At 36.5% G+C, this 18953-nt stretch overlaps 4 protein-coding genes across 14 annotated transcripts; 2 read left to right on the plus strand and 2 right to left on the minus strand.

The window, feature by feature from the left end:
- Positions 1 to 288: 288 nt before the first annotated feature.
- LOC140881948 (hydroxyproline O-galactosyltransferase GALT3) lies at positions 289 to 8895 on the plus strand. Of its 4 annotated transcripts, XR_012150090.1 has the most exons (8): positions 290 to 1151; positions 1680 to 1915; positions 2073 to 2348; positions 4440 to 4568; positions 7524 to 7700; positions 7797 to 7904; positions 8025 to 8577; positions 8688 to 8895. XR_012150090.1 is itself a non-coding variant. In XM_073287641.1 (7 exons), the coding sequence occupies exons 1-7, from the start codon at positions 410 to 412 to the stop codon at positions 8232 to 8234; spliced, it is 1878 nt and encodes a 625-aa protein (XP_073143742.1). In that variant the 5' UTR covers positions 290 to 409; the 3' UTR covers positions 8235 to 8630. The 4 variants fall into 4 exon arrangements, 1 of the variants encoding a protein (XP_073143742.1); XR_012150092.1 differs by lacking the exon at positions 4440 to 4568 and having other exon boundaries at positions 289 to 1151; XM_073287641.1 differs by lacking the exon at positions 8688 to 8895 and having other exon boundaries at positions 8025 to 8630.
- A 234-nt stretch (positions 8896 to 9129) lies between these two features.
- LOC140881976 (uncharacterized) lies at positions 9130 to 13387 on the minus strand. 8 transcript variants are annotated; one of them, XR_012150110.1, is made up of 4 exons: positions 12583 to 13387; positions 11089 to 12474; positions 9419 to 11001; positions 9130 to 9323 (listed from the first exon to the last, which is right to left on the minus strand). XR_012150110.1 is itself a non-coding variant. In XM_073287687.1 (4 exons), the coding sequence occupies exons 1-3, from the start codon at positions 11485 to 11487 to the stop codon at positions 10909 to 10911; spliced, it is 315 nt and encodes a 104-aa protein (XP_073143788.1). In that variant the 5' UTR covers positions 11488 to 13387; the 3' UTR covers positions 9130 to 9323; positions 9419 to 10908. The 8 variants fall into 8 exon arrangements, 2 of the variants coding, with proteins under 2 accessions (XP_073143788.1, XP_073143780.1); XR_012150111.1 differs by having other exon boundaries at positions 11089 to 11641; positions 11741 to 13387; XR_012150113.1 differs by having other exon boundaries at positions 11089 to 11345; positions 11480 to 13387.
- Positions 13388 to 14901: 1514 nt separating this feature from the next.
- Positions 14902 to 16743, plus strand: LOC140881969 (DELLA protein GAI1-like). Its single transcript, XM_073287667.1, has 2 exons — positions 14902 to 15037; positions 15154 to 16743. Exon 2 carries the CDS (start codon positions 15311 to 15313, stop codon positions 16592 to 16594), a length of 1284 nt encoding a protein of 427 aa, XP_073143768.1. The 5' UTR covers positions 14902 to 15037; positions 15154 to 15310; the 3' UTR covers positions 16595 to 16743.
- A 94-nt stretch (positions 16744 to 16837) lies between these two features.
- LOC140881962 (serine carboxypeptidase-like 50) lies at positions 16838 to 18341 on the minus strand. Its single transcript, XM_073287658.1, has one exon. It carries the CDS (start codon positions 18308 to 18310, stop codon positions 17021 to 17023), a length of 1290 nt encoding a protein of 429 aa, XP_073143759.1. The 5' UTR covers positions 18311 to 18341; the 3' UTR covers positions 16838 to 17020.
- Positions 18342 to 18953: the final 612 nt, after the last annotated feature.

Raw genomic sequence — 18953 nt, forward strand, 5'->3', positions numbered from 1 at the left:
TTGTAAAAAGTAAAAATTTATGGTAAAATGTAAAATCTTAAAAACTCAAAATATATCAAACTCCACACTTTATAAAAAAATTTCTCTCAATTGTGTTTTGCATCCCAAATGAAAAGGCCTATTTATAGATCTCATTGACATTAAATTACATCATCACACACTAATATTCAAAATTTACAACCCTTATTTTAAACACTACAATTATGATTTTCAACAATTACATATATTAAACATAATTGTTTTTTTTTACTAAACATAATTGTCCATGTCAAATGTGAGTCAATGGGGCCAGACCAACATCAACATGAGCATAAAGAGGGGAGCGACCCAGTTTTCTTTATAAATCTTGCGAAAATGTTGTTTGCAGAAGATCAGACTGATGGGTAATGGCTAGAAAATCATTAAAGGGATGAAGAAATGGACCGGTGGTTTATTGATTGGAGGCCTAGCTTTCATTTTGGTGCTCAGCTACAGTTTTATTGGAAAACCCAAGAAGCAATCTTCTTCGGCATATGAATTTTTCAATACCCATCCACCCCAAGAGGGCAATTCAGATGGCGATGATGAATTATCTTTGGCAAAGAAACAAAGGCTACGATTTGTTCACAAAAAACCCCAGCTGATGCATCTTCAAGGGCTGAGTGATTTATACAGTTTGAGCGAGAATGTGACAGACCAAGAGTCTGATGCCTTGCTTGTGTGGAGGCAGATGAGATTTTTATTTCCACGATCAGATGCATTGCCTGAAACAGCTCAAGGGATTAAAGAGGCTCTTTCTATATGGAAAGATTTACTGCCCATGATTCAGAAAGACAAGGCTTTAAGGCTTGGTGAAGTTTCTGCAAATGAAATTGAAGACTGCCCTTACTTTGTCAAAGCATCTAATAATGAACTTGAGATCCCTTGTGGTCTAGTTGAGGACTCTTCTATCACTCTTATTGGGATCCCAAATTCTGAGAAAGACACTTTTCAAATTGAACTTATAGGCCAACGAGAGTTCAACTCCCCAATTGTATTGCAATACAAGGTCTTTTTACCTGGTGAGAACTTGACAAAAGAGCCTTTTACTATTCAGAATACGTGGACTGAAGAATCTGGATGGGGCATGGAGGAGAGGTGCCCTGACCATAGTATGCCTGGTGTTTTAAGAGGTACTCAATTTTAGATAGTTACAATATGAAAATACAGATATTTTGAGACTTAAACGAAATGCTCCAAATATTTATCCTTCAGTTTTCGTTTATCTTCTGTTTCTATGTTGCTTAGCACTTGTCACCTTACTGTGGACGGTAAAAGATAGATCAACGCTATATTTGATTTCTGACAAATGAAAATACTGTTTCTAGCCTTTTAAGATTAGCAACGCTTGCTTAAAATTTGGTCACTGATAAATTAATTTTTCTAGTGGTCCTAGAGTTTATTGTAAACGTAAATACGCTTTATACTGGGATTGAACTGCCCAGTTCTTGAATAAGTACATAACATGAAAGATGGGTTTCATGTGGCTCCACCTGGTGATTTTTGTTGGCTCGTCCGCCCTACAGCCACCCGAAAAGGAACTGCAGCGTGTCCTTTGCATGGCATGATTCATGCTTAACAAGTGTTAATGTTTGAAAATAATGCTTGACATTTGACGCTAATTCTTTTGTCAATTTAACTTTCATTGGTGTGTGTTCCAGTTGATGGACTGATCAAGTGCAACATTCAAATTGGCCAAAGAACTGCAGAGGAAAGTTTAAATGCCAGTCACCCTACGTACAGAAAATTTGCTAATGTTTCTGGAGGGACTGTGAGTGCAAGCACTGCCCTCCACTTTGTTGAAGGTAACCCCTTTACAGCCTCATTGTGGGTTGGCGCGGAGGGATTTCACATGACAGTGAATGGAAGGCATGAAACATCATTTGCACATAGAGATGTAAGTTTTTTTGGCATTTCAAAATGTTGGTAACAACTGCACTAGAACTTCGTGCTCTGTAATAAATAATAGCACCTTAGATTGGTTTCCTTGGTTGGTTTGCCATCACGCTCTTGCTATATACGAAGTGCTAATGATTATTATTATGCTATTGTAGAATCTCGAACCCTGGTTAGTTAATAGAGTCAGTGTGAAGGGTGGCTTGACCATTATGTCTCTCCTAGCAAAAGGTCTTCCTGTTACTGAAGATGTAGATTTGGCTGATGCTCAAAACCTCAGAGCCCCATCACGTTCTAATAAAAGGCTTGCACTTCTAATTGGGGTTTTCTCGGCTGGGAATAACTTTGAGAGGCGTATGGCCATAAGAAGAACCTGGATGAAATATGATTCCATACAGTCTGGGGATGTGGCTGTCCGCTTCTTCATTGGACTTGTAAGTCAATCACTTCAAACTGTGATGACTTGATTTAATCACTCAAAATCTATTACTTACATCAAATGACTCTATATATATATTTTCAAGGGGGGAGTGTTTAGATAAAAATGAGTTTGGTTAAAAAAAATGAAATTGTCATAAACTCTTCCAACTAAAATTATGTAGGAACAAATCTTTTACCTTTAAATTTAGTGGAAAAATATGTCTATTTTTCAAAATTAATTTTAATTTGGGTACTAAAAATACTTGCATAAATTTTTTATGCTCATGCATGCTTGTGATTGATTAGTCGAGTGAATTATGTACTACTGCTAGGTGTAATACAATCCAATGGTTTTGTGATTGATTCTCGAGTCCATACAAGATTGTGGAAAAATATCGGGCAAATAGTTTTGCATCCTCATTTATGTAATCGATTGTAGCAAAAAATAACATGGAAAAAGGAATTGGAATGATTCTATTTCTCAGAGAAATTGAATATGTTGCTGAAAAACCATGTCTCTGATAATGTACCTGCATGTGCAATTTTTGCATCTCCTTATCATTTTTTACCCTTCTAAGTGCCTGTAACATATAAAAATTGAATATTGCTGCTTTTTTTTTTTTTTTCCATATGCTAGGAAGAAGCACATGCCTGCATATGAATACACATTAAGAGTTATATATATTAAGAAAATAAATGTTTGTCTTTATTGTATATTTTGTTTATATTATTGTAGGATTATGATTAGTTATTGAAATTATAAATATAATTAGAGGAAACTCTTACCAATAATTGTGAAATAAAATTTCATATCAATTATATAATTTAAGCGAGATACTTTTCAAATAAATCTTATAATCAGTTATGTACTTTATATTTCAATTTTGAAATGTAAATATTTGAAGAACATGTAAGCAAGTTTACATGATGGACATATTTGCACCAACTTGAGGGGGAGCGCTGAGTAGTTAGGATTTATTATGTTTAAATTAGATAAAGATTTTTTATATTATTGGTAAAATAGGATATTTCCCAAAATTATTAGGATTTGATTCTTATTTGATTGTGTATTTGATCTATTTAAAATGTATCATTCTGCTCTTTGGATATAAAAAAAAACAGAGGAATGTTTCCTTCTCATATCTACCACCTATATTAAATTCTGCACCTAACATTGGTCTCGTCGAGAGACGACTTAGCGGAAGGTGCGACGTGGAAAAGAGTTACCATTGGGTCAACGTCGATAATTATGACAAAAAGAAAAAAAAAAAAGAAAAGAAAACAAGGCACATTGTCGGTTGGATTAAGGTGCATGGTGCATGCACTGGATACTGAAATGTGATTGAAAGCTGTCTAGAGTCGACCGCTGTCGACGTCGGCTTCTCAAGAGGTGAACAATGTTACAATTGTTCTGCATCGAATATTAAAAATAATAAAGAGTGGCTTGAGGTGACACCACTTAATAGACAAGCTTTTTGAAATGGAATACCTCTTGGGCTTATAACCTAACACTTTATTGGCTCACTTCCTGGGGTGCCCTCCCTTTCCCTCCATCATAACATATATAATTCTCCGTACGTATACTTATATTGCAGTCAGTTTGCTATGGTGGAAATTCAACCGTGAAAATGAGAGAACAAACTGAATCCTTGACATTTTATTGGTATATGTAATATATATATATATATAAATGTTAGAAGACTAGTAGAAAAGCAAACATTTGTAAGTTTATTTAACATTCAAGTCAATTAACTTTAAGTTAGAGAATCAAAAGACACTTCCTCTTCATCCGCTCATGTCATTTTCCATAGCCAATAAGAAGAGACAATTATAAAGTCTGAATTACATAGATACAATAAAATCAATTTGAGGGAAAGTTTGAAATTATCAATAATGTAAGTGGAAAATGACATCACCTGTCATTTCCAATTGAAAAAGGCAATTATATAATGACATTATTGCCATTTCAAAATTGAAAGAGGCAACCAACCATGTGAAGGGCGACTATGTATATGTATATAATTTATAAATGTATCTAAAGATCATTTGTCTTTTTCTTTTGGAATTGTATTCTTTTTATGATTTATTTTGATGTAAAATTGCAGCATGTGAATAAAGAAGTTAACTTCAAGCTATGGAAAGAAGCACAAGCATACAAAGATATCCAGTTGATGCCTTTCGTTGACTATTATAGCCTTCTCACTTATAAAACCATTGCGATTTGCATCCTGGGGGTACGCCTTTCAATGAGGAAATATGTGTGCTACTGAAACAAGAATATTTGTGAGAAACTTGCTTGCATTTCTGCTGAATTTTTACAGCCTGTGTACAGGTTTACTAAGTTAACATGATAAAGAATATAAATTTCTAATTGATTCAATAATATTCTCCTAATAATCGTTCCTATTCTAATTAGTCATTGAAGGAAATTGCACACACATACACACACATCGTATCTCCTAGATTATTTACTAAATTTTCAACATTCTCCTTCAAGCTTACAAATAGATATTTTGCATTCCAACCTTGTTAAGAAAACTTCCTTTACTTGGGTTTGACAGACTCTTGGCCAAGATGTCAATTTCTTGTCTGAGTGGAGATATAGCACACCTCCTTCTATTTCGTTCTCAACGAAGCTTTGGTCTATCCTTTCAATGCTCATCCTACATGTTGTTCACGATGCTAATGACATATTTGCTATTGCTATACAACTTGATTGATGTGCTGATAGTAATCTTCAAGTCTTGGATTAACTTTTCTGGCCAAATAACTTCACACATTCCTTGAGCACTGGCTCAAAATTTAGCATCAGCACTACTTACCACAACGATTTTTTTCTCGTTTCTCCAGGTGACCAAGTTTCTCCACAATTTGGAGCAATATCCAGAAGTTGATTTGTAACTTTCACTCCCATCAAATATCATTCGATGCTTCTGTTATCACCTTGCTTGAACACAAGTCCTCTTCCTAAATTTCCCTTTAGATATCTCAAAATATCGTTCAGAGCTTCTCAGTGTGTCTATTGGGTGAGTGCATGTATTAACCTACAACACATACATGATATAATATATGTAGGTCGAGTGAGGAATAAGTAGATCTCTACCAACCAGACATTGGTTCCTTCCAATGTCCTGCGCTTCCAATTTTTTTCCTACAGGAGTTCATACAGGCTACCCGATTTCATGCAGTAAGCCAAGAGTGTTATTTAGGGAAGAAATTATCCTCTTTGATTACTAACTATCTCTTCACCGAGAAAATATCTCAAGAATCCTAGATCTTTGACTTCATATTCTTCTATCAATTCTTTTTTCTTGAGTTTATCATTCTCAACCGTGTCATCACTTGTAACAAGAATGTCCTCTATGTACAAGATGAGGATGACCCTCATTCCAATTCTCCACATCGATGAATATAGTATGATGAGCCTTTCCTAAGTGTATACTAGCCGAATGAGAGTGGAGTTAAATCTGATGAAACATGCACTTGGAGACTATTTCAAGGCATATACAGATTTCGCAAGTTTGTAAGCTTTTCCTCTCACTTTCTGAATGAAATGAAGGCGGAATTTTCATGTATACTTCTTCAGCCATATTTTCATTCAAAAAGACATTCTTTACATCAAGTTGTTGTAGTTCCCACTCTAGGCTTGCAGCAACAATAGAACATGTGTTGATTTGAATTCGCAATAGGTGCAAATGTTGATTTTCCATACGTTTGCTTCAAGCTTTTACCTACAAGTTTTGCCTTGTGCATCTCCAACGACCCATAAAAGTTGTATTGGTCCATTTGCAACCCACGCTAGTCTTTCCAGTTCGTAGAGCCATGACACTCCAAGTGTTCTTCTCAATAGCTCTCATCTCTCAAGGGCTTCTTCCTTTCACTCTGGAATTTGAAGAGCCTCCCGTTCATTCTTAAGAAATTTTGCAGTGAAAGCAATAAAAGAAGACAACTTGTCATATGAAATAAATATTGATATTAGCTGTTTGGCTTGAGACCTATGTGCCTTTTCTTAGAGCAATAGGAATTTCAAGATCATCAGATTCTTGAAGGAGATGAAGAATTACCTGATAGGCTGCACAGGTTCTATTGGTTGATTTCGTCTAGGTTCAGAGTCATGATTATGTGACAGAGTAGAGTCCTCTTTCGCTTTCAGCTGTTTTGTCTTGAAACATTTGTAATCTTTCTGAGTTGGACAACATCCAACAAACACACATTTGGTGAGCAGATTGAAGTGGAATATAGCCAAGGAGTTTGAGGATTTGGGCCAGTTGAGGTATTTTCTAGAATAGAAGTAACAGGTCGAAGGATGGTATTGTAATGTCTCAAGGATAGTCCATCAAAGATCTCTTATGAAGAATTGGGACGAGTGTAGCTAACCATTGAACATTCCAATAGAAGTTTATATGAAGCTTGGACGATCTTGGGTATCTGAAGAGAATACAGGAAAACAACTCTTCTTCAAGTAAAATGAATAAAAGGGAAATATAAGTATATACAGATGCCAATTGGACAGGTTAAGTTACTGAAGAAGGTCAACTTCAGGGTACTGTTCATTTTAACGGGACAGTTTAGTCATTTGTCGGAGGAGAAAACAAAATGTTGTTGCTATAAGTAGTGCAAAAGTTGAATTTAGTTCACTTACTCAAAAGAGTGTGTTGGGATCTTTGGCTGAAAAGAGTTCTAGAAGAACAAAAGGGGCTAGCAAGTCTTCATACGAAGCCGTACTTGACGACAAGTTTTCTATCATGAGTGGTCATGATCCTGTTCTAGGTTATAGAACTAAGCATGGTATGATGTTGACACTTGATATAAGAAAAGCTTGAAGAAGGATGATCCATACTTCATTTGATCTAACCACACATCAGGTGGTAGACGTTTTATCCAAGGGCCTATTAAGATAATGCTTCAAATTTCGAGTTATCAAATTACAGATATCTTTGCACTAATCTTGAGGGGGACTCTTGGCAATTTAGCTATGACAGATTATTTTGATTAAGTTAAGAAAAGTTGGTAATTTAGCTATGATTGAGAATTTCTTTGAATAAATTAGCAAAATCAAATGAAGTTAGTCCTCATTATTTGGGATATTAGGTTTGTTTTATATTTGACGTGAAATACTTCTTGTGAATACAATTAACTAAACTACTTTATTGCTCCCTATTGATTGCTTCATGTGTTCTATTGAACAGACAAAAATATTATCTGCCAAATTTATAATGAAAACGGATGACGATGCTTTTGTAAGGATAAATGAAGTTTTATCAAGTCTCAAGGGGAAACCGTCAGATGGACTTCTGTATGGTAGCATATCTTTTGACTCAGAACCCCACAGAGACAAGGACAATAAATGGTACATAAGTGACAAGGTATCACTGAAAGAAAGTGTGCGACTCCCATATGACATTATTAACTTTACATATATATCACCTATAAATTGTGGTGCTGATGGATCTCTTTGGTAGGAGTGGCCGCATTCTCTGTATCCTCCATGGGCCCATGGTCCAGGTTATATAATTTCCCATGATATAGCAAAATTCATAGTTCATGGTCACATGAAGAGGGAACTAACGGTAGGATCTAATCTTGAGTTAAATCTATCACTGTTAATTCCCCTCTAAGAACTAGATGAATGAATTTTTTTGCGTGTTTTTCTCCAACTACTCTCAAAATTTTATTTATTTATGTGGCAGCTATTTAAACTTGAAGATGTTGGTGTTGGGATATGGATTGAGCAATTTGAAAAGCATGGTCACAAAATTGAGTATGTAAATGATGACCGATTTCACAACGCTGGATGCGAGCCGGATTATATTCTAGCTCATTATCAAAATCCAAGAATGATGTTGTGCTTGTGGGAGAAACTTCACAAAGACCAGAAACCTGAATGCTGTGAAGACTGAATGATGAGTTATTTGATATAAAAAAATTAAATGGATTACAAGACTAGAGAGTGACTTGAATTTTACCATGTAATTTATACTTGAATTAATGAGTGTTGTCTTGGATATTTCAACCATAATCACAGCTTTTTGCTCAAGTCAATGGAAAAGAGTAATGTGGATTGGTACTGTGGGACAACAACATTTACGGTGTTGATTCTTGGAAGATATCTCTCTACTTGTAGCAAGCAAATGCTGTAGGTCAGTTTAATGTAGAAAAGATACAGTCTAGCTTTGTGAAGATAATTGTTGGTGAACTTGTTGTTACTTGGATTTCATCAGGTTCTGTGGATTGAAATTTCTGGTATGTGTAATGTACTCTTTATTATGCAATGAAGTAACGATATTTGCTTATGATTAATGTACATATTGATGAATTTTCATGGATGGATCCACCCTACCCTCTGCAAATAGGAGATGAACACCAGCATGTTGCAGTTCCCCAATGAGATTTTATCAAATTTTACGAGTAGTTGAAGTTCAGAAAAATCATGGTCTGGAGAGATTAATTGGCGGCTGCCATCAGCTTCCCGTTCCATTCACTCCCAAGCTATTTATCAGCTTCCCAATTCTGTTCATTCCCAAGCGATAAGAGGGGAAAAAAAAAAAAAAAAGACAACAATTACTAATGTATAGCCATTGTGGACTTTGTCTTGATCTGGATCAAGTTTTTTGTATTAGTGATTTTGCATCATCTGTTGTTTCTTCTCACAAGAGAAGACCTTCAAGAATTTTCTTGCTATGCAAATATTCATTTCCCCAGTTGTCAATGCATTTGAGTCTTTGGTTACCATGGCCTTTTCTAGTCTAGCTTAAATACAGATGCGACCTTACGTATAAGTAATGTTAACACACATGGAGAAAAGAGCGAGCTCATTGTAGAAAAGGAGCATGATGCACAAGCATTTGTTTATTATTAGCTAAACATTCAAGAATAAAAAAGAGTCACAGCTTGGAAGATGGTTTCTTTGAGCTCCGGGTGGCTATAAATTCTTGCATTTTCTGAAATTGGTCGTTAGTCATTCCATGGTAATATTGGTGAGCCCTTTCCTGTGAGTCAAAAAAAAAAAAAAAAAATCCAACAACACGACTGAGAACATATAGCAAGCAGCAGAGGAACATAAGTTGAAGGGATACATACATACCTTCTCCAGGGCAGGGCAGTGCAAGGGCATGACCCAGATCCATTCTGAATCCATAATTTATAACTGATTTATACCTCACCACCAAGTCTTGATTATTCTTGATAATGGATTTCTCGAGCTTTCTTCACCACTTCACCTTCTTCAACTACATGATTAACCAAACCCCATCTCTCGGCTTGCTTCGCCGCGTCATAGACACTTAACGAGCTCGATTCGGCCCAATTATGCGAGAAAGCTTCTGAGACAGACCCCAAGAAGGAAATATTCCAAACCGTAATCCAATCCATTTGAAACAAAATCAAAACTTGCAACGATTTACAATCAAATAATTGTACCTCGATCGCATGGGTATCGATAAATTTAGCTTGTTTAGAAGCCACCAAGAAATCACAAGCTAAAGAAATCTCAAAACCAGCGGTGACTGCGAAGCCGTTGATGGCTCCGATGATGGGTTTGGCGCAGCGATCCATTTGGTAGACCGGGTCGGTCTCCATATCCTTGAACACGTCCTCCGCAGACGTCAGGTCTACGCCGGACAATATGATCACCCGAACCGAATCATCAGAGCTCAGAGTATTGATGGCGCGGGCCAAATCGACGATCATGGGGCGGGTCAATGAGTTGAGAGATTTGGGCCGGTTTATGATGACCAAGGCGACTCCATCGGTGTCTTTCTTCACCAAGATCAGCGGCTTCTCCATTTGGTTGTACGTTATGGTCTGAGAGATGACATGTACAAGTACAAACTTATGATGATTTCCAATTTTTATTATTATTATTTTTTTATTTTGTGTTGGGATGCGTACCAACTTATCATCTCACTATTCATGTAACATGGATTTTCTTTATTTATTCATGATTTTATTTGAATCTTTAAGAATAATCTCTCTTTATTTATTACGCTGGAAAAGAATGATAATAAATAATAATTATATATTGTGTTCTTTGAGATTGATCCTAAACATTAATTTCCAGTTCAAACTTCAAACTCAACAAAGGGATGGATGACTCTAATTAACTCTTTGAATTAAATATCAGAGGTGGCTGGCTGCATAGAAAGAGTCCAATCATTCAACAAAGGGATGAATGACTCTAATTACTTCTGATTACTTATTAGGTGTTTCAACCTTATTTGTTCTTTTGATTGATAATTTATCTATGTTTTCAATAATTACAATCTTGGACATTTATGTTTTGTTATTCATATTGTTTTTCGCATGATTATGTTGAATCTTCCATTTTAGTAATTGACCTCAAATATATATATTTTAAAATTAACATTCATTCTATAGGAATCAGTGTCTACATGTGAAGATAGGTAAAAAAAAAATGAGATGAGAATGAGATGCATGCTGCTTTAAGAGCATGTGTAGACAAAACATGAGCTACTAAGTTGGCGAATCGAGGGCAGTGTTGAACAGTCATTCCCTGTGATGAGAATGAGATGCATGCTGCTTTAATTTGTTCAAGCAAAGGAGCTTTGAGGTGCTCTAACAGCTGATTTCGTGAGAGCTTGAGTGACCAAAAGAGCATAGGTCTCCACAATCCAAACTTTGGTTGTGTCTCTTGTAGCGCTCCGCAACCTTCCAACACAACATAAACTTAAGCATAATAAGATTCAAACCTTTCCGGGAGGTGTTTCATCAGAAGATTTCTCTCAAATATCTAACCTTTATGGGAGGTGTTTCATCAGAAGATTCTTGCAAGGAAGATGAACTGTTACTTCTTGAATTTGATGGTGAAGAAGGTGGTGACCAATGGGAAAGTGATCCAACAGTATCATTAATTGTTGAAGTATTGTTCTCTACTGGAATCTGAACTCGAGTCTCTTCATTTTTTTCACTCCAATTCCAGCTCGCATCTTCATCAAAAACTACATCTCTCCTATTATCAATTTTCCAGTAAGGGGATTATACCGTCGATATGCCTTGGATTGATTGCAATATCCGACAAAAATGCATTTTTCAGATTTTTCCTCGAGTTTGTGACGAAATTGAGAAGTTATCAATGCATAGGCAATACAACCAAAAATTTTTAGATGGCTTACCGACGGTTTTCTACCTTTCCATGCCTCATATGGTGTTCGATTCAAGACAGCTTTTGTTGGAGAAATATTCAAAAAATAGACAGATGTTGCCACTGCTTCAGCCCATAATAGATTAGGAAGTCCTCTAATATTCAGCAAGCTTCTCGCCATTTCTACAACCGTTCGATTTTTCCGTTCTGCTTCACCATTTTGCTCCGGTGTATAAGGTGTTGTCAATTCCCTACCAATGTCATGCTCTTCACAAAAACAGTTAAATTCTTTAGATGAAAACTCACCTCCTCGATCAGTGCGGAGAATTTTTATTAAGGAACCCGTCTGTTTTTCCACAAGTGCCTTGAATTTCCTAAAGTTCTCAAAAGTCTCTGACTTTTCTGCTTGAAAATAAACTCAGCTCATTCGAGACAAATCATCAGTTAAGAGTAGAAAATACTTACTTCCACCAAGCGATGTAGTTCTCATAGGCCCGCATAAATCAGCGTGAATTAGCTCAAGACATTCAGATACTCTCCAAGATTGCCCACTTGGAAAAGGTTTTCTTGTTTGTTTCCCATAGATGCATCCTTCGCATAAACCAAGAGAACTAATTTGAGGTAATCCAAAGACCATACCTTTTCGACTTAAAAGCTGCATGCCTTTGATATTGAGATGCCCATATCGTAAGTGCCACATCTTGGATTCATTCTTCTCACATGCAACAAGAGCTTGGTTTTCCACATTAGAAATTCTAAGTGGAAGCATCTTGTTCTCTGTCATTTTCACACTAACAATAAACTGCCCAGAATCTTTGTCAGTAATAAGACACGCTCCATTATCGAAAAAAATTTCATAGCCACTTGCCATCAAATGCCCAACGCTAAGCAAACTATGTGCCAGATTAGGAACAAAGTAAACATCGTAAAGTAATTTTACTTTACCATCACTAGCATCCACAACAATGTGTCTTTGCCTTCAACTTGAATCTGCTTGTTATCTCCAAGTCTCACTTGCATCTTTTGTGACTCATCAAGCTCTGTAAACAATGATTTATTGCCGATCGTATGGTTCGAACACCCACTATCCAAAAACCAAACATCATTTTGAACTTCGTTAGAGTGAGATTGAACCATAAATAACTTACTTTCCTCATTGTCTTCTTTCACATAATTTGCTTGTGATCCGTCTGGACAATTTGCCTTTATATGCCCAAACTTTTTGCACCCATAGCATTGAATGGAGTTTCTGTTCCATTTTTGGTCCCCGACAAACTGCCGCTCTTGTCCACCTCTTTATCTTCCTCTACCACGTCCTCTGCCTCGAAAGCCTCCTATTCCAGCAAAGTTTTCTCTTTTTTCAGTACCCCCTTTCACTTGAGAAACTTGAAATGCTTTTTCTTCATTCTTTTCAACTGATCTATTTTGCCTTGCCTCATGAGCTTGCAAAGAACTCATTAGTTCATGCTTGCAAAGAACTCATTAGTTCATCAAAGGAGAAAACAGAGAGATATTTAGTATCCTCAATTGTAGTCACTATATAATCATATTTTGGAGTCAAGCTTCGTAAAAGTTTGGGAACAATAATTGCATCAGTGATTTTTCTCCATAAGATCTCATTTGGCTAACAACCGAAATTACTCTTGACAGAAAATCTTGTAATGTTTCATTACCCTTCATGAGCAAGACTTTAAATTCTTTTCTGAGAGTCTGGAGTTTCATTGCTATCACCCTTGATGAGCCTTGAAATTCTTTCTGCGATGTTTCCCATGTTTCCTTTGGAGTGGTGGCAGTAGCAATTTTTGAGAAAATTGTCTCATGAACTGCTTGTTGAAGGATGAACAGTGCTTTCGAATCCTTCTTCCTATTCTCCCTTAACAGACTTTCGTTAGCATCATCATCATTAAAGCCACTCTCTACCAAATAAAGCTTTTCTCTTGATAGAAAAGGGAAACTGGTAAAGCAAAGGAAGAGAAAAGTAGCTTTCCTCTTTTACAGGGGGAATTTTTAGCCGCCCATGGGTAGTGCCCGATCTGGCATATCCAATGGCTCGGGCCATTTTGCACATCACATCATTGTGATGTGTCATGGCCCGGGGTCGTTGGATCTGCCATAGAATTTTCCCTTTTACAGAGAATGATATTCTAATTCACAGCATAAATTAAATAAAGTAGTCCAAATATATAGGCTCACGGGAAAAGTAAATTTACACTACTTCCACTAATCCAACTAAATAGAGATAATCAAGGAGGGTGTGTGCTCTAGGGGGGTTTATCGAGGGGCAAACAAGTTACAGTGTGTTTGAAAGTCTACAAAATGGAATTTGGGTTTGGAATTGTATTTGTATTTTAAAATCTATAGAATTGAAATTTCATTTTGTGTTTGGCAAAAAGTTAAAATATATTTTGGAATTTGATAGTATAAATTTTGGATAAATAATATTTTATAAAAAATTATAAAAAAAAACTTAAAATTTATAAGTAAAGTATATGAATTTATTATTAAAAATAATTTATTGGTTTATAAACTCAAATCCCGTGAAATTCCGTGAAATCCGACCAAATTTGTCAAGATTTCATTGAAATAATTGAAATCCTAAAAAATCTCATCAAATACCAATCCCGTTTTGAAATCCCAAGTTGCCAAACACTAAAACGATATTTCCAATTCCAAATCGCATCAAATGCCGCAAATTCCCGTGATCCAAACACAATGTTAGCATCTATGAGGGTGTGTGCTCTACCGGCCACAGTGTATCAGATTTGGACGTCAAGGAATAGAGCGCAATTTGAGGGAGAGAAGTTCGTCACTGAAGATGCGGTTCGAAGGATCAAGATCATGGTCATGCGTTGTGTCCCTCGTTCATGTAATATCATTTTATGAGTTATATTCTTGTTTGAGGGTCATTTTTTAACTTGTTAGATTGGTGGATTGGATTGTATTTCCTGGGAATGTCCAGTGTATTTGTTCTCTTTTATCCCTTTTTTAATGAAATTTTTCATTAAAAAAAAAAAACTAAATAGAGATAATTTGGTTACGTGAATAACTAACTAGAACATGGTCCTCCAACTAAACCCACTAATTTTGAATCATTCTTCAACAATTTGATGGTGTGATATAAATTAATATATATCAATTATAGATATCATTTGTTTTTTATTTCTGCTTTGTTATCTTGTTAGTGTTTTTCGATGTCCCCTTTATTAAATGATGAATTAATGTATTCATTGGGTTTGATCAAAGTTTATCCGAAACACCAAAAGTCGAAATACCAATTATCAGGGACAATATCGGAAACTAAAAAAAAATAAAGGATACAAAAGTAAATACACAATTGAGATTTATTCATGCTTTTATATTAGAGAAGAGATAAGAATATATATATTAGATTAGATTAGATTAGATAAATACTAGTTATTAGAAGATTATATATTTATATATATAGTTAGTCTTTTTCTATAGATGTCATCGCCAAACTTTGTCTCATGCATATATGTTATAGCAAGGTGACTGATAATTTTAAAGTTTGTCACTCACTCATCACTGTCTCGCTTATTTTTATTGCACATGTATTTGTGTTAGTATTGGGAATGTTTGGAGAAGGTAATTGCCATGTCTCAACAGCAACTAAACCATTTTGCAGAGTATGGTCACTTTGATGATTTGTATTTTGATGTTGTTTCTCCTCCTTTTCAATCATGTGATGACGAGATGATCAGGAAGATTGTTGCTGGTTTTGACTCCCAAAACGATGAATCCAAGGATAAAACATCGTATGCATTGGGCTCTCCTCTACAATCTTTTGAGATTCTTAGGAAACATGGAAGCAGGAGACTACAAATCAACTCAGCCCCTGACATAAATACTGATCCAAATATGTCTATTCAGATGATCATCGAATTAGCTGCAGAAAAATTCATCCACTCAACATCTAAGAATATGTACGGGACCTCAATTCTTAGCCATCCGTATGCTAGTTTAATAATGTCAGGCCATTCTGAAGAAGTTCAACTAATCCAGGATCTGCTGTCTTGTGCTGAGCAAGTAAGGAACAACATGTACCAGCGTGCAACCAAGATCTTGCACACATGTCACAGAATGAGTTCTTGTACAGGAACTCCTGTTCAAAGACTAGTGTTTTATTTCACTGAAGCTTTATATGAGAAGATTGACAGGGAAACTGGAAGTATAACAACCAAGGGTTTGGGGAACAAGTGTGTAGATCCTTTAGAGATGTTGAAGTGTACGGACTCGGTGTTGATTTCGTTCCACAAGAAGCTTCCTATATCCCAAATTACCAAATTTGTTGGCGTACAAGCCATAGTAGATCACGTGGAGGAATCGAGTAAGGTCCACATCATTGATCTTGAGATCAGGTGTGGCATACAATGCACGATTTTGATGCAGGCTCTTGTGGAGCGAAGTAAAAGTCCCATCAGTAGTCTCAAGATCACTGCCATGGGTAGTGAATCAAATAAAACAGTTTTGCTGGAGACTGGTAGACGACTTGCTGGCTTTGCTCAGTCCTTGAACTTGAACTTTTGTTTCAAAGTAGTTGTGGTAGCAGATATGTTGGATCTTAGGGAAAATTTGTTTGATCTGGATGATGATGAAGCCGTGGCTGTGTATGCTCCCTACACGTTAACGAGTATGATTGGACGAACTGAGAGGCTGGAACATGTGATGAAAGTTATAAGAAAGTTGGATCCGTGTGTTATGATATTGATTGAGATGGAGGCAAATTGCAACTCTCCGAATTTTGTAGACCGGTTTGTCGAAGCCCTCTTCTTCTTCGGTGCATTTTTTGACACAATAGCAGATTGTATGAAGAATGAAGAGAAAAACAGAAGGGAGGCGGAATCAACATGTTTTAGGGCATCTATAAGAAATGTTTTGGGTGCTGAAGGAGGGGAGAGGAAGGTCCGGCACGTGAGTATAGATGTGTGGAGGGCATATTTGGAACGTTTTGGATTAGTAGAGACTGAGCTTAGCATGTCATGTATGTATCAAGCAAAGCTGGTGCTGGAGAGCTTTAGGTGTGGGAGCAACTGTGAGTTGGAGATGAATGGTAAATGCTTAACAATGAGCTGGAAGGGGACGCCGCTCACTTCCCTTTCTGCATGGAAGTTCCAAAGAGCAGGAGAAATGTCCAACCTTTAGTACGTATGAAAATGTATTTGTTCCCTTCTTATCTCATCTCCACGACAACACAAAATACCGGCCAATTATGTGTATACATTTTGAAACTTCCTATGCATACTTATGTCGTAATATGCGTGCGTGTGTCTGCTGGCTTTGTTTGTGCCACTTTGAATCCTAATCGTGCATGATGTTTTATTATTTGTATATGATGAGTTTTAACAAGGAAATCAACACGCGGACTAGTTGCACGAGAGAATAAAATCCACAAATACTGAAATTGAACATTCATAAGCAATGGGGTTGAGTGAACTTTACAAGGAATAAATTGCATTAACCTTCCAAATTCTCTCCTTTTATTCTCAGTTAAGCAAACTTGCAAGAATTAACTATTATCACTTCATATCATAACAAACAGAATCGAATTTCATCTAGAATCAGTGGATCTCAAGGAGCAAACAGTCCCCTTTCCAACAGCCAATCTTGTATCATAACTTGAGAATTCAAGGGCTGATCAGTAGGCACAAGATGCCCAGCATTCAGTACTACAACATTACTCAAATTCTTCCATTTCTGCACATATCCTGCTAAATTCCCATCCACCCTCCAAATCTTCCTTTCCACATCCAAGAACTTACCCATTTCTTCCCATTTTATTGTCTTCACCCAATCCGAAGTTGACACCACACCATCTCTTAAGTCACACTGCCCTTGATACAACAGCACTCTTGTGTTCTTGATCAAGAACTCGAACATAGGCTTCACACTCTTCATCACATCATCGTGCAACGCATCCGCCACAGCTGCACTGCAAAGCTCGAAAACCATTGATTCTTTCACTCCCAATGCCTTTTTGACGTCGGCGTTGTTCAAGAACTTGACCACAACACGATTTGGGTAAGGGGTTAGCCTTCTGAAGTCGTACAAAGTGGCTAAGCCAGTCATGTTTGTCAATGTATTCAACACCTTAGTTCTTGCATTTGCAGCCTCATTCCACTCACCAATTTTGACAAATCCAACGGCCTCCGACTGAAGTTTCTTTAAGAAAATCATTTGCTTTTCATTGATCAGACCCAGATTGTAAGAGACGACAGCATGATTTTGTACTTGAATCTCTGGATCAGTCAATCCATTTCCTATGGAAACGCCACGCAAATTGAGCCTGGGCAAATGGGCATTATTCATTTTTATAATGTAAGATCCAAGTGCTGGGAGGTATTTGCCAGCATAACTCTCGCCGGTCAAGTAAATTGGGCGAGTTTGAAATGATTTGTCCAAGGCAATAAACGTTTGTATTGCAGTGAAGAGGTGTTTAGCTACATCATATTGGTTTCTAGGAATTTCTTGAGGGGAAGCAGCAATGCTAAAGCCAGTGCCGATTGGATTGTCAAGAAAAAGGAGTCCAAAAATGGTATTCCAAGAATTTGGATTGGAGTAAAGAGAAAGATCTTGGTGGAGAAGCCATGGGCCGAGTTCGAAAAAGTTAGCTAGCATGGAGGAGCATCCGGGGCCACCTTGAAGCCAGATGAGAATGGGTACTGTTTGAGATTCAGAAAGCGATAGCGAGGCGTTTTGAGCTTCATAGAAAGTGTAGAAAATAGCAGAACCAGTTTTGGAGTTGACTGTGAGATAGCCTGATTTGGTTGGGAGGGATTCTTTGGGGAACAAAGCCAAAGCCGAAGCCGAACAAATGAGGAGGAGCAAGAGGAGTTTCAACAATGACAATAAATTATCCATCTTTGATTTTGGATCTACTAGTAGTAGTAGTAGTAGTAATGTTAATATATAATGATTCGAAAAGTGTCATTTTGACATTTTCGTCATTGACTTTCAAAAAGATTTCCTACATTGCAACTCTGACTTGTCAAACCTAAGGTGTGTGTAGGGCTATAGGCATTGATTATCAGCATCAATCACGTGTACACATGTTGACAAAAAAATCAATCTACTACATTTTTTAAAACAAAAATCTTTGCTTAATTGCAAATATTCATGGTTTGAACTTTGGTGTTAGCTCAAAGTTGCTTTTTATTCGACAAATTTAACTAATTCAAAGTCAAATATAAATTATTTTTAAACAAAGAAAAGGGCGTTTTTTTTAAAAAAAAATCGTTATGTATTTCACCCAAAGTTTTGTAAATTTATCCTTTTAGCATTTTGCGAAAAGGAAAGAGGTGCAGTCGTGATCGGAATTTGTACAGATAATTCAAATCTTTTGTAAAGTTTGATTCAAAACGTTGGATAAACAAAAATATGTTTGACAATTTTCACCGAATAGTGCGTAAACATGACAAGAAGATATGGAAAGAAGATGGAATCGATTGAAAGAAAGAGAGAGAAAAGGTGCGTTGAGTTTAGACTTTTGATGATAGGCGCCCCC

This window comes from Henckelia pumila, chromosome 1, assembly GCF_033568475.1.
Source record: "Henckelia pumila isolate YLH828 chromosome 1, ASM3356847v2, whole genome shotgun sequence".
Taxonomy (NCBI): Eukaryota; Viridiplantae; Streptophyta; class Magnoliopsida; order Lamiales; family Gesneriaceae; genus Henckelia; species Henckelia pumila.